Consider the following 27,628-nt stretch of genomic DNA (forward strand, 5'->3'; position numbering starts at 1 on the left):
AAATCTTAAAGAGGCAAGTACAGACATTAAACATGCCTTGGATGGTCAAATACATTTGAGGTTAGGAGGAAAATTGTGTTTAATCAGCGTTTCTGCAGGACAGTCACTGCTGATATACTGCGGTATAATGACCTGTAGATGCAATAAAAGGGCAGAGGTTAGACCTACATTCCTTGTAAATCTATGAACAACGAAGACAGATTTGAGAACTGAGTTAACCATATAGTCGGTGTTACTGTTAATAAAGAGCGTCACAGAGGAAGGACTGAATGCAGCATTTATTAAGAACTAGAAACTTAACACCAACTGCAGCAGTGGCTGATCCAGCACTCTATTCCTCTGGTGGGACTTTTTGACTTATGAGAAGCAGCAGTGCGTCGGACAAAAGGGGATCTCAACAAATAGCTGGAAATCATCATTTTGTTCTTTTTTTTTTTTGCAACAGAACGAGTGGAGTTGGCTCTTGGCAGCAGGATAGTGCATATCAGTACTCTTGGTGACAGGCTCTTCTCTACTCTCCTGTCCTAGAGCGGCTTGGCTCACGTCCAGCGTCCCCTGCCTAGCCAGCAGAAGGGAAGCCATTTATCTCTGGACAGCCACAAGGCCCATCATACAAACATCAGTCTACTGGCCCTGCCAGTCAGCCTTTGTTCAGCCATCAAGGCTTCTCCTTTCCCATTGCTCCTGCAGAGACAGACACCGCCACACCTAATCTGCTTACACCTGTCCAGCAGGTTATCTACCGCTCACACACATTCTAGGATATGGCTGGGCAGCACATACCGAAAGGGTAATAGTATTGCCCCACGGAACTCCTAAGAGAGTCAACTCACAACGGTAGTCATCCCTTGGTAGCAGATATCAGTTAACTTGTCTAGAGGACATCTCCACGCTGTGTCAGCAAATGTGAGCGAATCCCCTGCCTCCATGGCTAATCCTGTGTCAATATCACCAAACTGCAGCAAGAATAGAAAATGAAAGAAATTGGGACGCTGTATAGATCAACGGAAAACGAATGTTATCTGCTTGCTTATGTTTGTTCTTAATTAGTACTCTGTGTGAGGCCTGACCCTTAAAACCAGATTGAAATCAGTGCAAAATACATAATGGGGACATATCTCCATTGGGGAAGATCATGGGGGGAGAAAATCCTTGCTTATCTGGACAGTCCACTCATGGAAACTAAGCTGACGAAACCAAGAGATGTGTTCTTGGTGGGTTCTGTAAGGAGGTGGAATGGGTTCTTCTACAGTGTCTTACAAGTCTGTAAACACCAAATAAACTGTTCATTGTTTTATTGGTTGTAATATACACACAATATGCACTAAATGTTTGTGGACACCGTTCTAATGAAGGCATTCCGCTGACACACAGTTTGTCTAGTCCCTGTAGAGAAGTATCACCAATAGAATAAGACTCTCTGGAGCAGATAAACGTGAGCCTACTGGCACTATGCCTAATGTCAGGCCTTGGGCTATAGGGGTATAAAGCCCACCAGCATCTGAGCTGTGGAGCAGTGGTACTGTGTTCTCTGGAATGATGGTTGGTTGTCCATCCAATACTATTGGGAGGAGCTGGGGAATTGAGTTGGGATGAGGTGGGGTGGTGACCTCACTAATGCTCCTGCTCCAAAATCATTTTGTGTGGGTTTATGTCCTGATTCATTTTTAGAAACCATTCTCCAACCTCCTTTGTTCGCTTAACGTTACTGTTCTTACTGTTACGTGTTACTGTTCTTTGTTCGGTGCTTTTAAGACTGATATATGTAAATGAGCTCTGTTCTGACTGGCTGCCCTGTATTGTTCCACACTGACAAAGCAGCCCATGCCAAAACACTCCTTAAATGACACTGCTGAAGGCTGAATAGACAATGACATGGTTTAGAATTATGGAGAGGAAAGGGTGATACTCTGCATTAATGACACTGTGTGTCCTTGTTTATTCATAAAAACAGAAAACCTGGGCGGCAACCAAGTGCAGTAATTTTTTAAATAATAATTTTATAAATTTTAATAGTTTTTCATAAAATAAAACACATCCAAGCCAAGAATGAACCTGCTAATAACCGTTTATACCGGCAGTGAATAGAACATAATATGAATGTATGTATGAATGATCATAGGAATCACATAGATGAATGGGTGGGTGGGTGGATGTATGGGCACATAAATGGGTAAGAAAAGATGGGTGGATGGATTTTGAGTGCGGAGTACAGATGGGCACAGACTGCACTGTAGTGGCCTGCGCTGTAGTAGAAGTATTAGCGCCTCCACATCAGTGCACAACTCAAAGGAAGTGATGGAACCAGCACTTCATTTAGCAAGTGAATTCAAGCGAGGTATACGACGGCCATGATGACAAACATTTTTACCCAAACTCCAAATGCAGTTGATCAGCTTGTTGATTTTGCACTGGAGCTACAAAGCTTGATATAATAGAAGACACAGACTCTCATTACCTGTTAGGTACACCAGTCTCGCAAGCTTGAGAGGCCGAACATGTCGTGACTGATTACATTAGGGACAAGATATACTGTGATACTGTGTAGATGTTATTATTTGGTGAAGAAGACCTTTAAAATGATGAGGCGCCTACAGAACCATAAGCAGAGGGTTTTCACCAGACCAGCAGCTTGATCCTACAAAACCAAATACTGCTAAATGAAGGACCCCCCCCCCCCCCATTACACCACTGCTGATTCCTGAATGAATCCACTGGAATGAGCATCTCAACTGAAGCTCTCCTTGTAAATGTCAGTCACTTACAAGGTGGGTGACCCACACAGGCACGACACAACACAAGCCAGCAATACGACCAGCAGCCCCGTTAACTAGGAGGTCTGGCTTAAAAGGGAGCCTCTCAATGAGGCAGACTCATTCAGCCCTTCTAATAGATACGGACAGGTGAACACTGACGAGACCATCTGGAGAATGCAGAACAACGCACAGCATGCAGTAAGACCAAAAATCAAGCCCAGAGAGCTGGGACTACTTACACTGAAGCGTTGAGCAATTGTCCATTGGACTATGTGAGCAAAGTGTGTTTTTATTCCAGCTGGAATCGTGGTCCTTGGTGCTGGGCTAGAGGAGGGAGTGCTTGCAATCCACAGAGCATCACATCAGTGTGTCTTCGGCTCGCACTGAACGCAGCCCTGCAGCGCCACAAGACGCGTCTCTCTCAGAATAAAGCAGGAGCAGACCCACATGATCTGCTCCACAGCAAAGAAACCACGCCGATCACACGATTAACACTTTACGAGGCGCGTCTCAGTGCACGAAGAGCCCACCGAGCCATGTCTCTCTCATTCTCCCGTGGAAGAATTGAAGTTCATGTTCAATTAATGAACCGCGGGCTGATCCTAAAATACCAAGAAAGCCGGGCGTCTCGATCAGCTCGTGCTGATTTCGTTCTCCCTCGTTCTCAGTCCGTTTTCCTCCATATCAGCCATCGTGATACATCCAGCCTGGTTGAAGTAGTAGGACAGACCAGCCGTGGGTTTTCCGCCGCGCCGTGGACGCAGCGATGCTGTCGTCGCCGTTTTTTTTTTTTTTTCCCCACCCGTATTCTCACCAAGCCCCGCCTTCTACGCAGCGATTGGGTACCAATCCGTACTCACGAGCAGCTGACCAATCCTAGCGCGGATAGCAGGCGCTGCCGGCCAATCGCAGCGCAGAAGGACGACAGCGCTGCAGACTGTTTGTGAGTACGAACTTACTACGAACCCGCAAGCCAATCAGGAGCACAGCAGCCAATCGTACCGCAGGAGGCGGGGCTTAGCGGAATACAGGTAGGGCGAGCCCTGCGAAGAGGGAAAAAAGCGAGAGGAGCCGAGTGCGGGGGAGGTGAGAGGAGTGGCTGCATTTGTGTCAGTGCGTGAGGAGAGGGAAAGAGAGAGGGAGAGCAGGACTGTGGGACTGTACCTGCACTGCTCCTCTACCACACACAATCCTCTCATCAGATTTCTTCCTCATCATCAACTCACCATCTTAATATAACGGGGTTCCCCTCAGAGAGAGGACACATTTGCAACAAGGAAGAACTGATTATTTACCTGGGTTAAAGTAGCACTGCTCTATTTACCCTGCTTAGCCATGGATTACGTTGTCCGTCATACAGAGGTGAAAACAGTCATTTCTGAGATTACTGTAAATCTCGTTGTCTTCTTATTGGGTTCTAGGAAACTGTAGTGTATGTAGTGCAGCTAGGATCCACTGGTGGCCTAAACACAATAGCTAATAGCATTGAGACAGCATCCAGAGACTGTAGGCCATTAATTCATCCATTCATTTATTCATTCATTCATTCGCCATCTCGTCTGTTTCTTTCTGGTCAGGGTCGCGATGGGTCCGGAGAACCAACCGGAGAACACGATTAATCATTGGGTGCAAGGCAGAATTAGGCCCTGGACACGGTGCCAGTAACTCCAGGGTACCATACACCCACAACCACTCACTCACACACTCACATCTAAGGCCAATTTAGCATTAATTAATTAATTAATTAATTAATTAACAATGATGATCTGGTCAGAAATGAACCTGCCAAAAAAATGGTCAGGCATAAGGATCTGAGACACTTTGACGAAGGCCAGATTATAATGACTAGATGACCGGGTCAGAGCATCTCCAAAACACCAGGCAGGTCTTGTGGGACGTTCCCAGTATGCAGTGGTTAGTACCTACCAAAAGTGCTCTAATGAACGGCAACCAGTGAACCGACAACAGTGTCATGGGTGCCCAAAGCTGACTGATATAAACCATGAGTTCCCACATCATGAACATAAAGGCACACTGCTGAGCTGCAAGCTGCTGGACCCCTGAGCAAGGTGTTTTACCCTCTCGGCTGCAGGGGCACCACAGCATGGCTGAGCCGGTGCTCTGACACTGGCTTCTAAGCTGGGCTATGTGAAGAGATCAGTTGGCTGTACTGAAACAGCACATCTCTACCATTAAAACAATAACTAATACCGGTTTAGTTAACAGCTAAACTGTCTTTCTCACTCTTAAACACGCTAACAAATGCAACCAAAGGCCATCAAATAGAAAAAGGGGGGGAAAGAAAGGGGCTGTGTACTGTGATGAGATGACAGAAGCAATAACTGTTTTGTTCTAAATCAGTGTGCCAAACCTCCCATTCCCCCACCAGTAATCTGACTACATGACTTTTGAGTTCATAAAGTCCAAAATAAATCTGAACCATCTGAATGTGGCAAAGATACACCATATGGACAAAAGTATTGGGACACACCTCTTAATCATTAAATTCAGGCCTTTCTTTCAGTCCCATTGTCACAGGTGTATAAAATCAAAACTCTGGCCCTGCAGTCTGCATTTACACACATTTGTGAACGAATAGGTCATTCTAAAAAAATCTCACTGAATACCAGATCATATTGTGGCAGTGGTGGCGTATAGAGCACCAGGCTACTGGATAAGTCTACCGGTAAGTTTGACTGGATGATTATATATATATATATCTCTTTCTTACAGTGTCAGATGTCAAACTATTAACTATTAAACTACTATGTCACACTATTAAAATAACACATTTAGTTTAGGCCATAAATGTCAAAACAACAATTTTTTACAACAAACAACAAGATTTATTGGGTATTCCTTCAGTAAAGAGCCGGAGCTGCTGCTGTTTCCAGTTGTGCTACAGATATGCAGTTTCGTGGAATGCAATTCTTGGAATCTGAAATGATCTTGTTTCTATATGGCAATCAAGCTAAACAAATCCCAGCTCTACCAGGAACACAGACACACACATACCCCCTACATTTTCTTCTAGCATTTTGCATTTGATGTTTTAATGCATTTGTATAAAAGTGTTAAAGCTTACACAGTACTCTTAAAAATTATGGTTATTAAATGCTAAACACTAAACTCAAAGCTGCATTCTTTCAGCTTCCACTCCTCAGATTCACCACAGGTCATTTCTACTACACTACAGTCAAACATCTGCACATTCACCTCAATCTACACAACAGACATAACAAAGGCCTGGTATTTAGAAGGAAATCCCAGGGATGGCATAAAGAACTGGTGTAGGCTGTAATTCATGTATTTTAGTTTCAGCATCATTTAATGAGCTAAAGAAATAATTTAGTCAGATGAATGAAAGGAGAATACACCCAAAAACACCCAGAAAGACATGGTAGCTTTTAATGTCCACACAGTTCCAGAGCTAATCCTACTGGGGGAAAATCTGCTTCAGTGAACACAGTTGAGATAAACAGCACTGCATGAACAGCAGCAGTAACTGTGTGTCTATGCATAGAAAACTCAACCCAACGTTCTGAAAGACCAAACATGGATACGCTAGAGTAAATGTATGACATTTTACTATGAGGACAAGGAAAATGAAAGAAAAGTGCTCAAGCTGGTTCAGACCCAGACTTCTAGGTTTTAAAAAGAAATGATCCTGAACTAACTTCACTGGGACATTCTCCACTTATGCAATGACTTTCCACTTGAGTTTTCTTGTGTCAAAGCTGACAAGCCAGCATATATGATTCTATTTCGAAATGCCAGCAGAGCTTCTAAGGGGATTACACGGTCAGCTGGCTCCAGTTGTACCGTGGTATGGTATATGTGCAGAGCAGTGGTACAAGTAGGACATCATGCAGGCAATAGGATTCTGCAAAGACGTTATGAAAGCAGGATTCGTCCTGTCCATGTTTCATTATGCGGTAAATTAAATAAACTGGAAAGTATGTGCAATGTCTACATTTTGTTGAAAGTGAAAAGATTTAACTAGAAGGTTTTTTATCTGTAGCAAGTTTATATTAAATGCATCTCTTAATGACCATTTTGTGATTCGCAATACAAAATACACCTCATGTGTTTTTAATATAAAGATTATATCTGGAAAAGGTGAAGCAGGAGGTGGTCTGAGATGCATATGAGCCACATCTATCGCTACAAGACGCATTCGACAACCAAAAACGCCTCCCAGTACAACCAGTACAGTGTGAACACCAGTAATAATTGCCATGCATTGAGAAAATGTGTATATTTCGTCCCACACAGACCTACCTGGAGACGCATTTGAAGACAAAGTGTAAATGCATGTGACTAAAATCTTATCAGGATACAATCCAGATACTAGTCATGAAGTCATGAAGTAACAGAGTCAAAGACGCATTAACGGCTCAGGCTTTGCTCTCATTAAGACTCGGCCACGAGTGCATCTTGACTAGTCTTGGACTTGGACTGGCATTGGACTTGAGAAAGGTGGTCTTGACAACAGACCTACACTCAAAAAGGCTTATGTTTAGTAGTGAAAGGCAGTTCTTTGGTTCATAACAATAGTGAAACCCTTTATGGTGCATTAAGGGACTATTTTAAAAGTGTTCTGTATGGAACTATCTATAAAAGGTTTTCTTCCAAATCTGGAGAAGCATTTAAGCATTCAAGCAGTTCTTTAGGCCGACACAGTTCTATATAGCACCAATGACCTTTCTAATGAACCCTTAAAGAACCATTTTTTAAAGAGTGCAACAGATAAAAAACACTGTGTTCAAGGCCAACATCAATCCATCCATTCATCTTTATATTCGCTTCGGTCTGTTCAGAGTTGTGGTGGGTCTGGAGAACAATAATCACTGGGTGCCAGGATGCCAGTCACTCGCAGGGTCATCATATTGTCACTGTTGGACAAAAACTGGCAGCTGTCCTTTACATTTTCTTTTCATGATGAATGGACCAATAGAAATGCTCCATCAGCAATAAAATCTTCCATTAAAAGTTCCAGATGATCAGAAGAGCCATATGTATGATTAAGTACATTTAGGGATTTATTTGGGCTCAGCGACCACTTTTTATTGATCCTCAATTATGAACCATTGTGGTGTAGATTATAAGAAGAGGTGGAATGGGTGTAACCTTTATCTCATGAGAGATATAGAGAACACTGCACCCCCCCCCCCCCCCTCACACTCACAAGACACTCACAGGTTAATTCAGAGAGCTGGAAGTGAGGAGTACCACTTGGTAATGTCTTCCGGTTTGTTCAGATGCTAGAGGGAGGTCCCAAGGGAGTCCAAAATGAATGGGTCCATATGTAGCTATAAATGATTCATCATTTTTATAAAGACAACTGCAGTTGTTTACTCAACACAGAACACCATGGGACATTTCAACACTGCTGTCATATTTCTGAATACTGTATACGACTTTCTAACAGTGGATGCAAACAGCCAATGAGCCGATCAACTCTCCAGCCAATCAGCACTCTGTAGCCAGAATGATAGCAGCTTTCTGCCCTCAACCTGTTTGCTGTAAACAAACAGCAATAGTGCTCATTTTAACCATCCAACAGTCACACTAATACATTTGCAAATACATTTGCAAATATATTTATTTGTATAATTGTGTTCTGGATGACCCAGTCAATGTGATAGAATAGAAATAAAATAAATAAAACATGGACAACAGCCTCATATTAATTTTAGAGTAAAATGTAACGCTTATAGCTATCTACCTATCCATATAGCTGTAGCTATAGCTATTCAATGCACAGCGTTCTTCAAAGAGGTTGCACTATAATGGCTAAAGGTAAAACAAATACAATTTAGTCTGAGGAGGAACATTTATGCTAGGCTACCATTAGCATCCAATTCTGTTTACCCTACTCAATCGAGCAGTCATACACATTTTTGGGGGGTGACACAGAGATACATTTAATTGTCATGTTCCTTTTTTATCATTTATTTACTTTATATAAGCCCCCCCCCCCACCTTCTCCCCCCAATTTGTATCGCTTTTGGATCGCTTTTTCTCCCCAGTTACCCAACCCATAAATATTTACATGCAATGCTCCCAATACTGGGAGGGTGAAGACATTCGGCCATTCAGCGTCTCTTTTTCTGAACTGCTGCAGATGCAACCACGTCACTGGGAAACCAACGCATTCGGAGGAAAGCCCTGTGTACCCAACTCTGATGCATCGGCCAGCAGGTGCCAGTGCCTGCCAGCATGGCACTGGAGTGATATGGGGAGAAAGTGCCATCTATCCACCCTGGAGAGAGCGAGGCCAATTGTGGATATAATCAACATTACACACAATGAGGGGAATAAGGTCAAACAGTCACAAATGGGTTTTGGTCTACTATGCAGTTACAATTCGTTTTAAAGGGTTAATACATTTTTAAATATAATACATTTTTCTACATTTCAAATCAAATTCTGCTTTAAAGGCTAAAAAAACCCACATTTTTTAATGTTTAGTCCCATGTTTAGTCCCCTCTGGAGCATCGTTTAACGTTTTTAGTCATTTTCACTTACATAAACTATCTCTGATTGAATCTAATTGATACCAACATGACTATTACCTCTGCAGATCCCTTACAAGCTCCACCCAGATCTCCTCTAGTTCAACCACTTGTCAGAAATGTCACAAGCAAGTGTTTCATTATTCTGGGGTATGGATTAGGGCTGGGCGATATGGTAAAAATACTATATCACGATATTTAAAGACTTTTTTTTCACGATGCATGACATTTATCACAATACATGTAATCACAGATTAAAAACATCAGTCGCTTCAGTAGTTTTATTCAACACCTGCTGCTCTTCAACTAATTAACCAGTCTAATTACACTGTTGGTAGTGAAACCTGCAGCTGATCAGTGTTTATAAAGCTCTAACAATATACTCCATATGCTTAAAGCATATTGTTATCACAATAACAAAATTTAACACAATATGATAAAATATTGTCATAATGCCCAGCTCTAGTACAGATACATACACATGCCTTTATATTTTCATTGATTAATATTTAACATTTAACATTTTTAGTTCTGCATTTTCAGTGTTTTTACTGTTGGATTCCAAACAATGTTCTCTAATTATCTCTGGAGGAGTAATGCTGACAATCTGATAAGAAACTAGATTAGTTCATTTTCAAGAAGAGCATAGAGAAAGTGAATTTTAACAGAAGTAGAAGTAGATCTAAAACACTCCTGCCTTAACAACTATTCCACCTTGTTGTTCTGTCACACAGCGATACACTGTGTCAACATCATAATACACAGTGACACTGTAGGGACCAATCAAGTCAGCATGCATGCAAAATCTGTAAGCAGTCCTTTTTGCTTCAAAGGGGCTTATGGTCTGACAGTAACATCAGACAAGGGTTACTCCCATGAGCTTTCCAACAGTGCTTCTATTCCTGGTGCAATTATGATTTTCCAGGTTATTTTTATATTTCCATTTACAAGGCTCAAGGTTTCAAATATGCAAATATGTATTCAAGCATTAAATGAGTGACTGCCTGACAGTTCTCAAACATTGTTACCCTTTATTTTCTGTATTACATGCAGGAGGCATGCCATGACACAAAAGTATGCTGTGGAAATAGCATACGATCTAGGTTTTGTGTTACTGCATAAGAAAAGGCACCAACATGTGAATTCTCCCACAAATTACCTGCTCTACCCAGATAACAAGTCGATGTGGGACCTGTATGGGTAGCCCAACTGGGAACCAGAAACTTTGGTCCATGGGTTCCATGTTGGCCCCTCATATGGATGCCCACCAGGGTCGGTGATGGGACCAGGAGGGGTTAAACATAGGGCACATCTGGATTACACACTGTACATGTAAGAATAGAGTGGAATGAGAAATGATGGGGCCCATTTGGGAAGCCCAACTGGGTCCCAGTTACAACATACACTCAGAGCCCATGCCCACCTAAAAACCACTTAGCCCACATTTCACCCACGTGAGCCGCACATAAGCATGTTAGCTGGGTATTCACACATGGACTTATTCAGACATTCCCTCGACTTTTTACTGGGGTAATGTCCAATACCACTGATTTGGACTGGATGTCTGAAAGGGGTTTCAGTCTAGTCTTTTTTTAAAGTCCAATGTGCTTTTATTGTTCTTCTGATTTTTGTCTCCTCCTTGGTCCTGCCCACCTATGTGTAGTCTCTGGCCCAGCCAGAGAGTTATCACTACCTCCAGGTGTTTCTTGTTGATGATCCATGTTATGTAGTCCTTTGTATACCTTGTTTTTGTTGCCCTACACTGATGTTATGATGGTGCCTGTCTGCCTGCTCGTCCGCCTGCCTGCCTGCCTGTTTTCACACAGTTTTAGTTATGAAGATTAGTAAAGAGTCCTCATATTCATATACAGCCTCCTCATCTGCCTTGCTTGCCCCAGCATTACTATTTGTTTTTTATTATTTTTGGACTTTCATGGCAATTAAACCAGCAAACATGCCGAACCAAATGTGGAATTAGCCTGGAATGTGCCCCATGTCTTATTATCACACTGTATATTTAGAGTTTAATGATTTTCAAAAATTTGTAAAGTTACAATTTTGGATATACAAGATTGTGGTCCGACAGTGGCGGAATGCTACGTGCACTCTGAACGTGGGAAGGGATTATGGTGACAGCAAAATGATTCACATGCAGAAGACTGTCATTAAGCTTCCATTCACTGCATCTCCTTCTCATGAAAGAAAGTAGTGAAGCCCCTGCAGCGTACTCAGACATACACAGGCAGAAAAAGAAAACACACTGAAAACAGCCTCCACTCTTTTTAGGTTTTACTCTAGATGTTGGAACATTGCTGTGAGGATGTGATTGCATGCAGCTAGGGGAGCCCTACCAAGGTCAGGCAAATGATGTTTGATGATGATTAGCTCTGGGCCACAAATGCCACACCAAGAAATCCCAAAAGTATTGGATGAAGCTTATAGAGAATGAAGGTCCACTGCATCACAGCCCAGTGCTGGGGGAGCTTTATTCCTCTAGAGTGAACCAATGAGAACACTGCAAACGCTGCATTCGGACATCCTTCCTATCTAACATGCTTCAAAGGCACGTCGCTCTGATGATGAAGTGTATTGATTTATGATATATATGAAACTCATGTAAAATCATGGTGAATAAAAAACAACATATCATTGTTGTCACAGTCTAAGAATGCTTGCAGTTCATACCCACCTCTTCACCATCATGCAGTATACCTAAATACAGTAGATGATGTAGATCTAACCCTGCCCAAAGTAACTCTACATTTCAAGTGATAACATGAACACCACAACACAATACTCATACTTGGCTTTTTTCTGTGGGCTCTTTGTTACCATGGTAACCTCCTCCTCTTCCCCTTTCTCTGTGGCTGAGGGCGGGAGAGATAAAGTGCCCGAAGAGGAACTGGATGGCAGGACTAGGCGCCTGTCCTACATCCTTCAGGTGAGCCAAATAATGATGACAGAGTGAGAAACGAGGCATGCGTGGTTCGTCATGGCCAACAGAACTCCAGTACCCCACATAAATCCCAATTTCCAGCAGGATAAACAAACTGACAGACAAAAGCATGGATTAGAGCAGACATGTCGCAGTGCCATGTCAGTCACATCGTTAGATCAGAACTAATGTTGGACCTCTTTGGCATTTAATAACATAGACGGTTTATGCTTCTGCACCTTCCTAGGTAAAGATACCTTATTAATGCACTAATAGGTGAAGATATCCTACAAGCAGCTCACATTAAAGAACCACAATTTAACTTAATGATGTGTGTGTGTCACGGTCAGCTTGAGAATCACAGAATCCTGCATTGTTTTCCAAGGTTATTCGATCACTAGTTGCATATTGCTGCTTGAATGCAGATCATGTGACTTGGAAATAAGTAGGAAGTGACCTGTCTGTGTAACCCAATCAGTGCAGAGATGAAATGAAAGATTTTTTTTCTCATCCGCAGGTCACTGGAGGTGGGACTTTCTCATCAACACCTTCCACATCTGCTTTGCACGCCACACCTGCTCCACATATTTCACTTGAGAAGAGGATATCAAGGTAATTTTCCTGAGGTCTAACAGAACCTAATTTTTAAATGTCATGCACTCTTATGAATGGTCTATTATAACAATATTAATTAGGGTACACATACAGCAAGGGTAGGCCACTGGATTTCTAATATTTTTCCATGTTGGTACACTATATGTCCAAAATTAACCAGATATTCCGTTTAATTAATGAATTCCGCTCCTTTAAGGAGCACCCATTGTTTAGTTGTGCACACAGAGATTGTATCATCTCCACAGAAAAGCTTAACCAATAGATAGGGCCTTCTAAAATGGCTGTACATGAATCTAAGGATGATGGATCTCCACCCAATACCTCTGAGGTGAGGTGCAGTGATGTTTGTGATCCCAAACTAATCTTCCAGCATCAATACCTGACCTTGCCAATGCTCTTGTGGCTGAATGGAATCAAATCCTTTCAGCAATGTTTCAACATCTAGCAATATCTAATGCAAAGTCTTTAAAGAAGAGCAGAAGCTGTTCCTGCTAAATTGTGGACCTTATTAATACTCTTGCTGTTTGAAAAAACAGATGAATAGGTGTCCATAAACCTTTGGACATGTAGTGTCAATGCTAATGTTCATAAAAGATGTTCAGGTTGGGACTATCTATGTGAATTAGCTTTTCAGAGAAAATATAGATATTTAGCTTAGTGTCATTTAAACTTTTTTGTTCTTCTGGAGCTCAAAACATACATTAAATATTTTTTCTTCTTCTTTTTTCTTTTCTTCTTCTTAGGACAGAAAGGTCACTGGTTATACTTAAGACTTGTGGGGGTGGGGTGGGAGAAGTGGGGGTGGGAGAGTGAAGGAACAGTGTTATCTCCTCCCACAACATTCATGGCAAAAGTGCCCTTGAGCAAAATCACCTAACCCCTAACTACTCCCCAGGCCCCTTAGGAGGCTGCCCACCATGCCGTCTGTGCAGTAATGGGTTAAATGTGGAGGCTAAATCACTATTTAAAAAAGTATTCATTTGTCATATTCAATAAGTGGCAGCTTTCTTCTTTCCAACTGTGGTGTCTATGTATCAAATCAGACATCAGTAATATATATATATATATATATATATATATATATATATATATATATATATATATATATATATATATATATAGTAATCATCCAGAAATTAAAGTTATACTGTAATATTCCATAATGTTAAAAAAATGTTTCATCCAGTTTTATTAAACACCAGTGAGGGTATTAAAATTCAATATTTTTATGGTACCAACCCAATGAAATTCATACAACTAAGAATAATAAACAATTCTCTATCAAATACCTAGATCATTCAGCATTAGTGATCCGATAACCACACTTCTTCCAAGATCTGGACTACTGGTTCTCGACCCTCTCTAACACACTGTGTTAAATTGTTTAGGGGCAGTGGTGGTGGAGGGTTAGGAACCACTGATCTAGACTGTTCTAATATATTATATAATACTGCTTTCTTAATGTTTCTGTATTAAAACAAAGTATTAAAATATCAATATTAAAAACTGAAATAATATCCTGTTTTAGGTACAATTACATATCAGTCTATTCTTCTAGTGTACTGACCAACCTTTCATATTGTTGTTGCTGTTTAACCAGTCAATATAGCCCCATCGTAATGTTCTTGTTTTAATTTTTGATACAACTCAGTATTGGTCTATGCTTCTAAGCCATCTTTGGGATCCTGCATGAGGCCAGATTTATTAGAATGAAAAGAAATATTTAGTGTGTCATTGCATATCTTGGCTTATCTCAACTGTCTGAGGCAGATTTGTTAATCACTTGTCTGTCTGCCAGGGCAATACTTTTTGGCAAAGCCATGCTTAAAGTATTCCAAGCCCGTCCCTGAGGTGCTTCAAAAAGCCACTGTGTCCTTGCTCTTTTGCTATTGTTTAATGATTAGATGCAAGTCATTCTATTCAGATAAAAGCTCTGGCCTCCTAAAACCTTCATGTGCAGGCCAAGCCAAATATCTACTTTGACTAGTTCAGCTGTTAAGAAGAAGAAACAGCAGACCAGCATTATTAAGCACCAGCGGACAATGCAAAAGGTCAGCCTTTAATGAAAGTACAACATTGGAAAGTGATATCTAGTACTACTGACTGGTGCGGTCCAATAATAACAAAAAAAGGGAACATTTAACAAATCCGCCACTTGTTCCCACAGTTACTCTGAACTGCAGTCTACTGATGTGAGTTTTAATAATTTAGTAGTCAGATGTTCCCTCAAATACATGCTTAACGAGTCAATAAATTAGCTTTAGCAGCACTCAATAAAGTAGACATATCTCATGTCTGTCATGGTTTTGTGGAGGAAATTGAGCTGCATGCGTACAACCTTGCACCAAAACCTTTAATCTCCAAAATGGTAACTTTATAGAAGAAGGAAATAAAACCTCTTAACTGTCAATGGCAGTCAAGGTCAATTTTGGAGCATTTCTACTGGTCCACTCATTCTGAAATTCTGTAACAATGTGCAGAAGAACTGCCCGATTCAAATGATGTCAAAAAGTGAAAAACAGCAGAAATGGAGATCCAATATTTTGCCTCACTGTGACGATATTTAACCATTAGACTCTTAACAGATCCAGAAAAACACCATGTAGTGCAGTTTAACATTTGGTGATATGAAATAGTAATCAGTGAGCTGTACCAAGGTTTAATAAATCATTTAAGATATATCTGGGAACAGCTCTCAAACCATGCTTAACAGAATGCTCTGCCATGTTTGATTTATCTCTTTAGTCAAGGGAGATATTTCTTTTTATGATAGCATCACTTTTACATTTATTGGGGTCAACAAGAAATGCCTTTTCTTTTTTTTTTGTCTGGAATGTTGAAGTCCCACTCAATAGTAACAGGATGGCGGTTTCTGGAACTACAATGACAACAGTAACCATTAAACAAGATCATATTCAAGCAATCAAATCAAAATGCCACCATTTAAATGCTAAGAATTACTGTAGAAATTCTTAGAAATTGTAAGAAAACTGTAGATGTGCTATCATTATAAAAGTAAATCACCTGACTTTACATTTCTGGGTTATTTTATAAATCTTACTTAACCGTACTGTTTTGTATTAAAATGCTTTATACTGCACTCTGTTGTGTCAGATTTCCAGCCGGACTAGTTTTGTGCTCCAGGTGATCTAATCACCTGCTGGAAGTCTGGAAGTGCAAGCTTGAATGTGAGAAACTCAGGATACCCTCACTGTGAAAGAGACCCATCAGGGGGCTCAGATTGCCAGGCTGCTGCCAGGCTGCTATAATTAAGCCTGGTTTGAATTGCAGCTCTAGAGGGCTTTATCCCACAGCAGTGGAGCAAGACACTGCCAAGCTGAGCATAGTAATAGGACAGCAGAAGCTTTACACAAGACAAGATGTTGATATGAGAATAACATGTATGTAGTATTGGCTGAAAAACAAATCAAAAATCCAGTGTTGCACTGCAGTCTCAAAAAACATGAATATCCTCAGCTTGAATAGTTCAGTTACTGTAGATTCACTTTTTGTTTTGATTGAACTGCAATGGTTTAGCTGGTCTAAAAGTTTGACCAATCCTGACCAAGCAAGTCAATCATTATGATCATGCTGGATGGCCAGCATGGCCAGTATTGACCTTACCAGTAGTTAACCAGTATGACCAGCTAAACAAACAAATGAAACTCGAGCTAAGCACACACTAAGCTTGCCAAGAGCCAAGCTGGTTTACCAGCATAGGGGGTATGTTTTCACCTGGACGTTTTTCAACCATTCAGATGGTCAAGGCGGTTGAAAAGACGCTTTTCAATCACACTAACACCAGCTTGGACCATTTGAAACCAGTTACCAGCACAAGCTGGAGTGGAGCTGGACGTTAATGCCTGCTCCTGTATTGCGTATATGGAATGATGCCACAAAAAATGAATTAAAAATGGATGTACGTTTTGAGAGTGAATGGCAAACTTTGAAATGCTAACACTGTTTGCATTATGCTTTATTGCAAAAGCATTATTATGCTTTACTAAGTTTTTCATTTAAAAAAGTGAGGTTTTACTCTCTTATAAATGAAATGCACTCTTATAAAATAAATGCTATAATAATAGCAATAAGTGCTTCAAAGGGTTCTTTAAATGATGCCACTGAAAACTCTTTTTCTGGTTCCAAAATGAAGCATTTTGTAAGAGATGTATGTGTGAAGAACCGTTTAAAGGTTTAAAGACGTCTAAGTAAAGGTTCTTTATCAATGTAAAGGTTCCTCACACTATCATCTCTTACTAAAACAGTTCTTTATGGAACCACTTTATGGATGTTCTTCTCAAACTGCTCACCTTTTGTAGCACATGGCCTTTTACAATTAGCACTGAATTTAAAACATTACCTTTGTGCTATGGTTGTGTGACAGGTAGCTGAAGCAGCCACAGAGGATTTTCTTTCTTGAGACTTACAGAGTTTGTAATGGGTGACTGAGTGTGATTTATTGTGATTTACTGGTGCTGCCAGAAAGGCCAAACTCATGAAGAGAACTCAGCCTTCAGGAGTCCCACAATGACAGCTGAATTACGTAGGAATTTCAAGCAGAGCAGATCTGACTAACTGTAACATGCAAGAAAAGTTCCAAGTACAATTCATTAAGACTCTGCTATTATTTCATCACTAGAGGAAAAGTACTGACCCGTATTTGAACACATTCTTTCTCTCAGTGTATTAAGACTCTTTCGTCTTAATACACTGGCCAACAACACAGTGATGCAAATATCCGGCCTAAATCGCTGGTGTCCTTTAGATTTACATTAGGCCATCACATCTAAAGTGCAGTGGCAAACTGTAACTATTAGTCTTTTTAGATTTTTGGCTTTCTGGAACCTTTAAAAATGTGCAGTGCAATTGTGTCCATTGCCAACACCTGATTAAACTTAAACCTAGTTAGCATTCATATTCAGTGATTCAGTGATATCTAGAACTTCCAGAAGGTCTACAGCGATATTTATTACTGAATAAAGCCAGTCCCACCTGTTGGATATTCAGAAAGTGATTGATTGATTGATTTCAGTGTCCGCTCCTAATTGTGTAGGAAGTCTGATGTGTTAGGACTTGCTGACAGTTCAATCAGTGAAGTCCAAACCAATAGGATAATTTAATAATAAAAACAAGCATCATTCTATCTATCAACACAATAACGTGTTCTAGACATGTCTTTCTTTAGTTGCCAGAAATCATTTAGGCTTTCTCTGGAGGTCTAGAAGGCCTAGAGGATTCACCACTGCTAAAATGGCTGCAAAGCTAGGACCTCATTTCCCATAGTTCCCATCATTTGACCAATTAAGCTTCAGTTTCTAAGTTACCATTTCAAAGGACCCCAGGTAAGTCCACTAAAGAGGCAGCTGGAAGGAGCCTTGCCATGCTGCACCGCACGCTGTGGATTACTGTTTTATTTGGGTTTAGAGGAAGTTCGTTCAAAAAAATCCAGCTTTTTTTAGATGACACCTCCAGTCCCTCCTGCAGGGCTGTATCACTTTCATTCATAATAAAATGGCGTGCGCTTCTCCTTGGTGTGTTTTATTCTAATCTGCAAAGGAAGAAAAAAATCAAGTCGTATGTCACATACCTAGGGTATAGTATACAGGCATAGTCTGCAGCGTTCAGTGGAGAGATTTGAAATAAATAGGAAAGTGATTAAGAAGGCCCTGAAAGGCTGCTACTGACACAGAGACTGCGAGTGGGTGTCACACAGAAGGACTGACTGGAGGAACTAGCGTTGCACCACCTACCACATTCGCTCTTCAGGGACTCCAGGCTTTCTCTCCTCGCAGCTCTGCTGCAGCGTAGCTATGCGCCATCTGTCGCTGTTGCCATGGCAACGAGTCCCATTGATCTACATAAAACCACAGAGGGAGATCTTCTGGTCTGATCTATTAGCATGAGTCAACGGCATCTCCATCTTGGCTAACCAGTGGAGAGTTGTTTTAGAAATGTGACCGACCATAATTAGCCTGCCCTCTGAGAGAAACTCACCCGCAAATATGATTAAATGTGATGACAGGGGACACTGTGCTTACATTTCTGATTGACTGCAATTAAAACCGTCCAGACGTGGGTTGAGGCACATCATAAACAATGTTAAGGTACCCCAAAACTGTACAAAAAAGACCCACATGGTGGGATAAGCAACTGCAAAGCTCCGACATCACACCCAGGGGTCGACTCACACAAATCATTTCAAAGGGAGAGGTGCGTTTGAACGGCCAGGTAGGGTATACCAAAGCTACATCACACACTATATGTTCAAATGTTTCTGGACACTTCTTCTAATGGAGGCATTCAGTGACTTTAAGTTGCACCCATTATTGGCACAGATGTGCAAATGCACATACAGAGCTTGTCTAGTCCCTGTAGAGAAGTGCTGGCAATAGAATAAGACTCTCTGGAGTATATAAATATGAACCTACTGGCACCATGTCTAACGCCAGGTATGGGCTAGAGGTGTATAAAGCCCCCCTGAACTGAGCTGTGGAGCAGAGGAATGATGGTGCTCAATTTCATACTTCTGGGATGAGTTGGAGAGTTGGGGACGAGGTGGGGTAGTAATCATCCAACATCCTGACCTCACTAAAGCACTTGTTGCTGAATGCAATAAAATCTTCACAGCACTGGCGACAGAGAAGCAGGACAAACTCTTTTTAATACCCTTGATTTCAGAAGAAACAAAGAATGAGCATGAATGAGTTTTAATACTTTTCTCCATTTAGTGTATTGTCGCTGCTATGCAAAAACCTTCTCCAAAATGTATATATAGTAGATGTCATATCATGTTCATATCAACATGTAGCACATTTATCCAAACGGGATGGAAAGAGGGCATGTCACATTTTTTGAGGAAGGAAGTCTAACCCCCTTGCAACAAACACCTCCTCCCCCAAATTGAACCCTGATCTCATCTAATACGATTCAAGAGAAACAGTGACTTTCAAAAACTTCAATTTTAAATTTGCCTAGGTCAGCTATGAAGTGTGCCTGTGGGAGAAATACGAAGCTTGGATGGGGGCATGGAAAAGACCTTCACTGGCATTATTCAAATGCCACAACATTCACGGCTCGTAGGAGCTGCAGAATATCACAGCAGGAATTTGATTTCAAAAGAAGAATGATTCCCGTAGGCTCTCTTCAGCTCTGTGAAAATCAAACATTTAAGGAGTCCGGGCTGTGTCCATAGAGAACACAGAGCAGGGTAGGCCTGCAGAAGTGCTGTGCGACTGATGCGAGGAGAACTGTATAGAGGAGAGAGCTCCTAGATCAGTCATATAATTGAAACAAGCTTTGTGTCACATGTCACTGGCAAAATCTGAACTGGATTTGAAGGTAGAGTTGCTCATAGACTAGTATCCCAAATCCAGTGGTGCAGCCTTCTGTGTGAAGATGGACATGGTTATTATTATGTAGGAAAGGTTCAAGAATGAACTACTTTTTGAGACAGTATGAAGTTATCTTTGTAAGCTTAGACAATCAATAAAGTTAGTCTGAGCAAATGTCTTCAGTACGATCCAGGCATCTCAGTGTAATCGCTCCAATCATGACAGTTATGTTATCGGTTAGCTTAGGCAGGGTGCTCTCTGTAGACCAACTAATGTGATCATGCACGCTGATAAATAACATGATTTTATTTCCTAAGGCCTAACTTGAAAATAGTTTCCAATGTTCTGGTTTGTTATTATTAGCATTATTTGCATTTTAGTATAGTTTTCTGCATAGCTGTTATTGATTTTTGTTGAGTGAATTATGATTATGAAATTATGATAACCAATAGCATTAACCAGTATAAGTTTACATTTATATTTCATATGTTAAACTGCACATTGTTTATGTTTATTTTAGTTATTCATTCATTTATTCATTCATTCATCTTCTCATTAGCGTCTTCCTGGTGAGGGTTACGGCAGGTCTGGAGCCTACCTGGAATCGCTAAGCACAAGGCAGGAATATCCCCTGGGCAAGGTGCTAGTCCATCGCCTTAATCAGTTTTCCATTGTAATGCCTTAAACTCCAGTACACACCAGGATCTCCGTCTTAAAGGTGCCCTAGAATGGAAAACTGTATTTACCTTGAGAGGCCGCTACATGTAAGTAGTCAAAGCTAGTAAAGTGGAAAACTACATGGGCCACTTTGGGAAAAATGGTCCTTTTGTTACGTTTGTAGTCAGTTTTCTGAGACAATCTTTGCCACAATTCTGCATCAGTAACAGTAGAGTGCAACACAATGCAGCCAGACGCTAATATTCGGAAAACAGGTTGCTGCATGAACCAGGTATTGTCGTCTGCAGCTTAGCCTGAGCCCTGATTTGAGGAAAGAAGAATCAAAAGAGGGCATAATGAAGCTAAAGCAAAGGATTCTAGTTATGCTATGAGGCTGCTGCTTGAGACTTTGTAAATGCAACCACTGCAATTCTGAAAGGACTCAACTAATGTGTTGAATCAGGTGTTCATTTGAGAAGGGAAAGCAATACATGTGCAGGGCAGGGTGCCTCCTGGACCAGGGTTGAGAAACACTGTTATAGGCTACTATTTTAAATGGTCATCACAGAAAAATTCATAATACTGAATACATTTGTTCTATTGCACCTTCAAATACTATACTCACTGTGGCACTGTAGATGTTACCCACATTTTTGTTCTTCAATTTTGTTTGCATTTTGTTTTTTTACCCCTTGCTTTTATATTCTTCTTATTTTCTAAAAAATAATATTGAGATTTAGGATGCACAACTACTGTTAAACAGTGCATGCCTCTTATTGTGTTTTCAAGTGGCATAACTGTCTATAAATTCACCATATTGTCAGGAGAGTTTGATTCCGTGTGATGCCAATACCAATGCCAATAACATTCTAATACAAATAAAAGCACAGATCATCAAAACCTGACAGTGTCACTGGCAAATAGCAGCATTTTAGGCAGTGACCTCTGAATTTACTACACATTCACTGTAAAATTGAGGACAGCTGAATGAGGAATGGTCCACAATCCTGGTTGTGCTTCTCCATGTTGTTAGATGCCCAAATGGCAGCACTGGAGTGGCTGAGGAAGACCTTATAACCTTAGTCAAGAATCAGTCATTGGATAAACGCCAGTGTTATGTCACAACCAAGGCTTTCAAACAACAATTCCACATGACTGAGTCAAACATAATAGTAATTTACCACCAAATTGCAGATGCCCCATTTTTGGATGTGTCTTTTTTCTTCCTTTTGTGTCTTTTCTGTCACACTCGGTGACACATCTCACAGCTGATATAATCTGATTGACAACTGTCCCAGTTTCTTTATCAGTAACATATCTCCATGGGAACAAAGCGTGTCTAATTATGCATGCAGAATTATCAGCATGCAATCAATAATACTGTCAAGAGCGAGGGAAGCGGGATGAAAGGGAGAATGAGAGAGAGAGAGAGAGAGAGAGACAGAGATAGAACCGAGAGGCTCCCATTAATTACAATACACACATGGCACTCTGCAGGCACTATCTCAATTCACACTTCCCTCAGTCAGACAAACTGACCTGTACTCTGCAATAAAGACTCCACCTGCAAGCCTGTCACAGCCTGCGAGGGTCGAAATGCACAGTAGGAAAAATACAGTCGCTCTACAAGAAGCTTTTAGGATGACAATTGGCGCAGTTGTGCGAGGAGGGCTGGTGCGCAGTGCTGAGCGACTCTCTTCCTGTGAGTGAGAGGGCAGTGTAAATTCGCTGTCCTCACCCTCCGCTCTCCTCCCCCAAGGGCTGAGGAGAAGGTGCTAATGAGAACACCTGGGCAAATCGCTGAGAGCGAGAAGTGTTCCCGAGATCGTCCATTACAGCACCGCCCGCTTATGCAGATCACACAGACCTGTTCCAGAAGCCTGAGTGGACAGTATTTGACAGCAACTTGATGATAAACCCCCACGTTTATGCTGACGTCAAAGACTGAATTGACATTCTGTCGAGTCACCAGCTCCGAGGGAAGATCATTCCTCCTTTCCCATCGAATAAACATTGTGCAGTTGCTGTGTTAAGAATGGAATAGGCCACCACCCCAACAACACAGTGTCTTTGAAAGCATTTCCTTTAAGCTTCCCTTAAAAATCATCAGATTCACCTGGACTACACACGACACACTGCTGTTTTGTGCTATGTCATATTTGTTCTTGTAACATTGTAACAGGCTGACCCTCACGATTACTGAATTTAAAGTGATATTGGTTTGTGTATGAAAATGGAATGTAACAACAATTAATAACTATAAATAACAAAGGAGTAAACTCTGCAAATAATAACACTTAAAACTGGCCTCTACCTGTGAATCATTAAAAATAACCCCATTATTCATATACTGAACTGGCCAGATTATGAATGTGAGACAAAGCTGTGAAAATGAAGACCAATGAACCCTGCGAGAAAACATAAACATGCATAAGGCAGGAAAAGGATGCAAAATAATAACCATGTGTTTGGATATCCCAGTGAGCACTGCTGGATCTGCTGTGGGAAATGGAAACTGCATTATTCCACCCAGGCAATTCCTAGACAAGCATCAGAGCAAGAAATAGACCTGTCAGTGATGCCACAGAGAGGAAAACAATCACCCTGAAGGAGCTACATTTCCACTACCTGAGACTGGAGTGAAGGTGCACCAACAATATCAATACCTCTGCACACTCGTCAACAAACACAATCCCAAAAGTGAATTAGGGGGGTGGCAGCATCATGTTGTGGGGATGCTTTTACTCAGTGGGGACTGTGCATCTCCTTAATGCTTAAGGATGGTGGATGAGATACGGGGGAGATACTGGCAAGACAACCAGCTTCAGTCTTGCTAAAAAATCTACAGCTTGGGAGAAATGTCACCTTTCAGTTGGGCCTTGATCACACAAACAACACAGGCAGGAGAGATCAAACAGCATGTTGTACAATGGCAAAGTCGAAGTGCAGTGCTGAAATTGAAGACCAGCAACAACATCCAACCAGACAAGAGCAAATCTGCCAGAAAACATTGATGACAAGTCCTCTCAAGCATTCTATGCAAAGCTGGTGTAAAGCTTGTATAGTTAGTGTGTGTATTGCGCTGGTATGAGTGGGTCGGATACAGCAGTGCTGCTGGAGTTTTTAAACACCTAAATGTCACTGCTGAACTGAGAATAGTCCAGCAACCATAAATATCCAATCAACACTGTGGGCAGTGTCCTGTGACTATTGATGAAGGGCTAGAGGATGACCAGCACAAATTGTGCAGCAGGGTGGACTATCAAGGTAGGATTGTCTAATAGAGTAGACAATGAGTGGACACAGTGTTTAAAAACTCCAGCAGCCCTGCTGTGTCTGATCCACTCGTGAACACTGACACACTACCACCTCCATGTCCTTGTCACCGCAGGGCTGAGAATGACCCACCACCCAAATACTACCTGCTCTGTGGTGGTCCTGTGGGGTCCGGTTGGATCTAGTAAAAAAGGTTCTTCACCATTCTCATCTTTCCATTAGTTCTGTCCTTAATATATTTAAAAGGTGAGGAAGCCAACTTTCTTTTTTTGTTTGTTTTTGAGCCAGCACATCGTCCCAGCTAAAGAGAACAGGCACTGTCACGACAAACATTAGTCATGCTCTAAATTGTCTAGGCTTGTGTTGTTTCGCACCTGAGGCAAAATGTAAAAGCACCAAAAGTGGTGAAACTGCCTCCTGGCATCGGCATCTTAAACTCCTCACAGAAGCATACTGTTCCTTCTGGAGAGCAACCCACAGTCAGAGGCATTGGCAGCTGTCCACCAGCAATGACATTTAAGAGCAGCTCTATCAGTGAAAAAACCCACTGGCATCTGCAGCGTTCAGCGGCAAAAACTACGTCCAGCAACAGAACCTGCTACAGTGAATGTACACTATATGTCCAAATGTTTGTGGACACCCCTTCTGATGAATGCATTCACCTACTTTACGCTGCACCCATTGCTGACACATGATGTGCAAATGCACAAACACACAGCTTATCTAGTGCCAGTACAGAAGTATTAGCAATAGAATAGAAATCTATTGGCAGGAATCTGTTGGCACAATGCCTAATGTTAGCTATGGCGCAGTGGAAATGTGTTCTCTGGAACGATGGTGCCCCATCCAATCCCTTTTAGGATGAGCTGGGGAGTAGGGGATGAGGTGGGATTGTGACCTCACTACTGCTCTTGTCAAATCCTCACAGCAATGCTCCAATATCCAGTAGAAAGCTTTCCCAGGACAGTAGAGATAGTTACTCCAACATCTGCAGGATAAGCTGTTTTTAATATCCTTGATTTCAAAAGAAACAACAATTGAGCAGGTGTCCCAAAACATTTGCCCATATAGTGCCGTATAATGTCACAACTATTGGCCAGTCATGGCCAGCGGCTTCTGATATCTGGTCTGTGGGAAAAGCCAGAAGTGAAATGATGACTATTATTTGAATCCTATCCAGCCTGCTCTACACATCACTGAGTTCATTTCATAAGTTCACTCAACCTTTCAATAGCTCTCTATCACGCGAGTAAATAATGGACTCAGCTGCACTGTGTCAGTGTTCGGCAGATGAACGGCTGCAGTTGCGGGCAAAGATCAGAGCCCTTCCGTGGTGCGATGCACTGAGCTACGTGAATGAAGCGTTTTAAATGGTTTTAACAAGAGTAACAAGGTTACACAATGGGGAATTACAGGCATCAGCACACTGACTGTCCAGAACAATATCAGCTGGATACCTGATTCCGACAGACGGCAGACCCATCGCAGCAATTCTTTAAACGCCTTTCTTCACTTACCAAAGTAGAGGTGGGATGGCCTTGAGTGTTTTCTGAAGCCTGCACTCCGACAGCAAACCCAGGACAGACAGAGCCTCTGCGGATTATTACTGGTGGGTACGGTTAGCCGCCCGGTTCCTTTGTGTGGATTCACTCTCGTTGACCTGCCACATCTTCAGCCTCCTATCCAAATCCTGCCAGCCACTAGGCTCTGATGAGATGTCCAGTTAGATCATCCATGCCTCCACTCTCAGTCCTGACACTGTGACCAGCAGATGCCGTCTCTGGAATCCATATGAGTCTGTGAAATGGAGGTTAAAACAACAGGTTAGCCCCCCTTTTGCTCACAGTGCCTTAGTGCTGACATTCAGAAAGGGTCACCAGGGGAGTGAAAATTGTCAGGCAATGAAATACGCTTATTTCTTTAGTTATGGGGTGAAAAGGGGTGAAAACAATACGATTTGGAAAGAATACAGTTCAAGGAGTTCTCCTTTCAGTTTGGTGGCTCAGTGGTTAGAGCTCTTGTAGTCGATATGTTTAAGACACAGGGGAAGAAATAGGCAGGTGTGAGGCCTTGTAGTGCACAAGGGTCATGCATCTCTGAAATGCCAAGGTTTGTGTCCAAACTGGCAACAGTCACATATTTGACATATGCCAACTAACTAAACTAACTAAACACCACTGTGGACCAGGAAAACCCTTTAAAGGAAATTATATTCCTAATGGCTGGGGCCTCCAAGTTCACAGTAATGCTGTGGCCTCCCAACTCCCCAGATCTCAATCTCATCGAGCATCTTTGGGTCGTGCTGAATTAAGTGTGGTACACAGCTCCTTTGAGGCCAGAGGTGGCTCAGCGGTTAGATAACTAGATGATTGATCACAAGGTTGTGGGCTCGATACCTAGGTTCGCTAAGGGGCCACTGTTGGGCCCTTAACCCTTTCTGTTCCACTGTATGTGTGTGTTTGCTGCATTGATGAGTTAACGGCAGAGGTCAAATTCCATTTGTGTCCAACACAAGGTGAATGTTTGTGGTCTTTGTCTTTTATCTTGCAACGTACAGGACTTGAAAGATATGCTGCTTGGTGCCAGATACCATAGGACACCTTCAGAGGTCATAGGATTTTGGCTCATCAGTGTTTTGTGTCATGGCATCACTGTATCTGATGCTATTTAGCTTGGCATTAATAAAGATCCCATGCCTTCTGAGAGCTACTGCTTTATGCTAAAGGAATGTCTTACACACCTGAGGGAGCTGTTAAAATGAACAAAGTCTTGTTTAACAACACACCATTTTACAGAGCCATATCTGGTACTAAACAAGCAGTTTCAGCAATCAATTGCATTGATGGAAGAAGTATGTAAACATCCAGGATAATGACCTCTTGAAGAGAGGATAACTGGAGTCCAGTCAACTGCTCCATCAGTCCACAGTCAGGCATACATACAAATGGACGAAATTTAAGACATTTACTACTCTCTATCAGTGCAAGGGCATCTGTTGAATCATCAAGTGACAAAGAACCCTGGGGTGACGTTTTGCAGGCTTCTGTTGCACTTGACAGCATTTGTGTTCATGAGTCTACCATGAGAACAAACACTGAACAAGAGTAGAGTTCATGGGAGGTTCTCAAACATGAAACCACTTCTTTCCGAGATCATTTACTGCCACCTCAGGTTTGCTTAAGACAACCTGGATGAATCACAGCAGTGAAAAACGATGAACTGCAGGCAGATGGGCTAAAAGTTCAACTTTCTGCTAAACGGACACAGTGTTATGTTTGGAGAAAACAAAGTACATTTTAACACCAAAAGCTATTTTTAGCTATGAAGCATGGTGGAAGGAGTGTAAAATCAGCCAAATCAGAGCCTTGACCTCAATCGCACTGTAATGCTGCACCATGATCTGAAGCAGGCCTATGTGTATATACTACAAGAACAAAGTACTGGGACACCTGCTTATACACTGTTTCTTCCGAAATCCAAAAAGAGTGTATCCTATATCCTGTACTTCTATTCTTTTTTTCTATTGGCAATACGTCTCTG

At 41.6% G+C, this 27,628-nt stretch overlaps 1 protein-coding gene across 17 annotated transcripts in view; it reads right to left on the minus strand.

Moving 5' to 3' along the window:
* lrrc7 (leucine rich repeat containing 7) overlaps positions 1-27,628 on the minus strand; it is a 154,517-nt gene that overhangs the window by 99,857 nt on the left and 27,032 nt on the right. For 11 of the 17 annotated variants that reach the window (XR_011979952.1, XM_072684214.1, XM_072684207.1 and 8 more), the window contains exon 1: positions 2,996-3,515. Coding sequence is in view for 15 of the 17 variants with exons in the window: in XM_072684214.1 (XP_072540315.1) it covers positions 2,996-3,020 (25 nt within the window). In the remaining 2 variants the exon portion in view is untranslated. Of the gene's footprint in view, positions 1-2,995; positions 3,517-25,605; positions 25,886-27,628 lie in introns of those variants that run through there. The other 6 variants (XM_072684201.1, XM_072684200.1, XM_072684199.1 and 3 more) reach the window with 3 other exon arrangements.

Source organism: Salminus brasiliensis, chromosome 7, assembly GCF_030463535.1.
Source record: "Salminus brasiliensis chromosome 7, fSalBra1.hap2, whole genome shotgun sequence".
In the NCBI taxonomy this organism is placed as follows: Eukaryota; Metazoa; Chordata; class Actinopteri; order Characiformes; family Bryconidae; genus Salminus; species Salminus brasiliensis.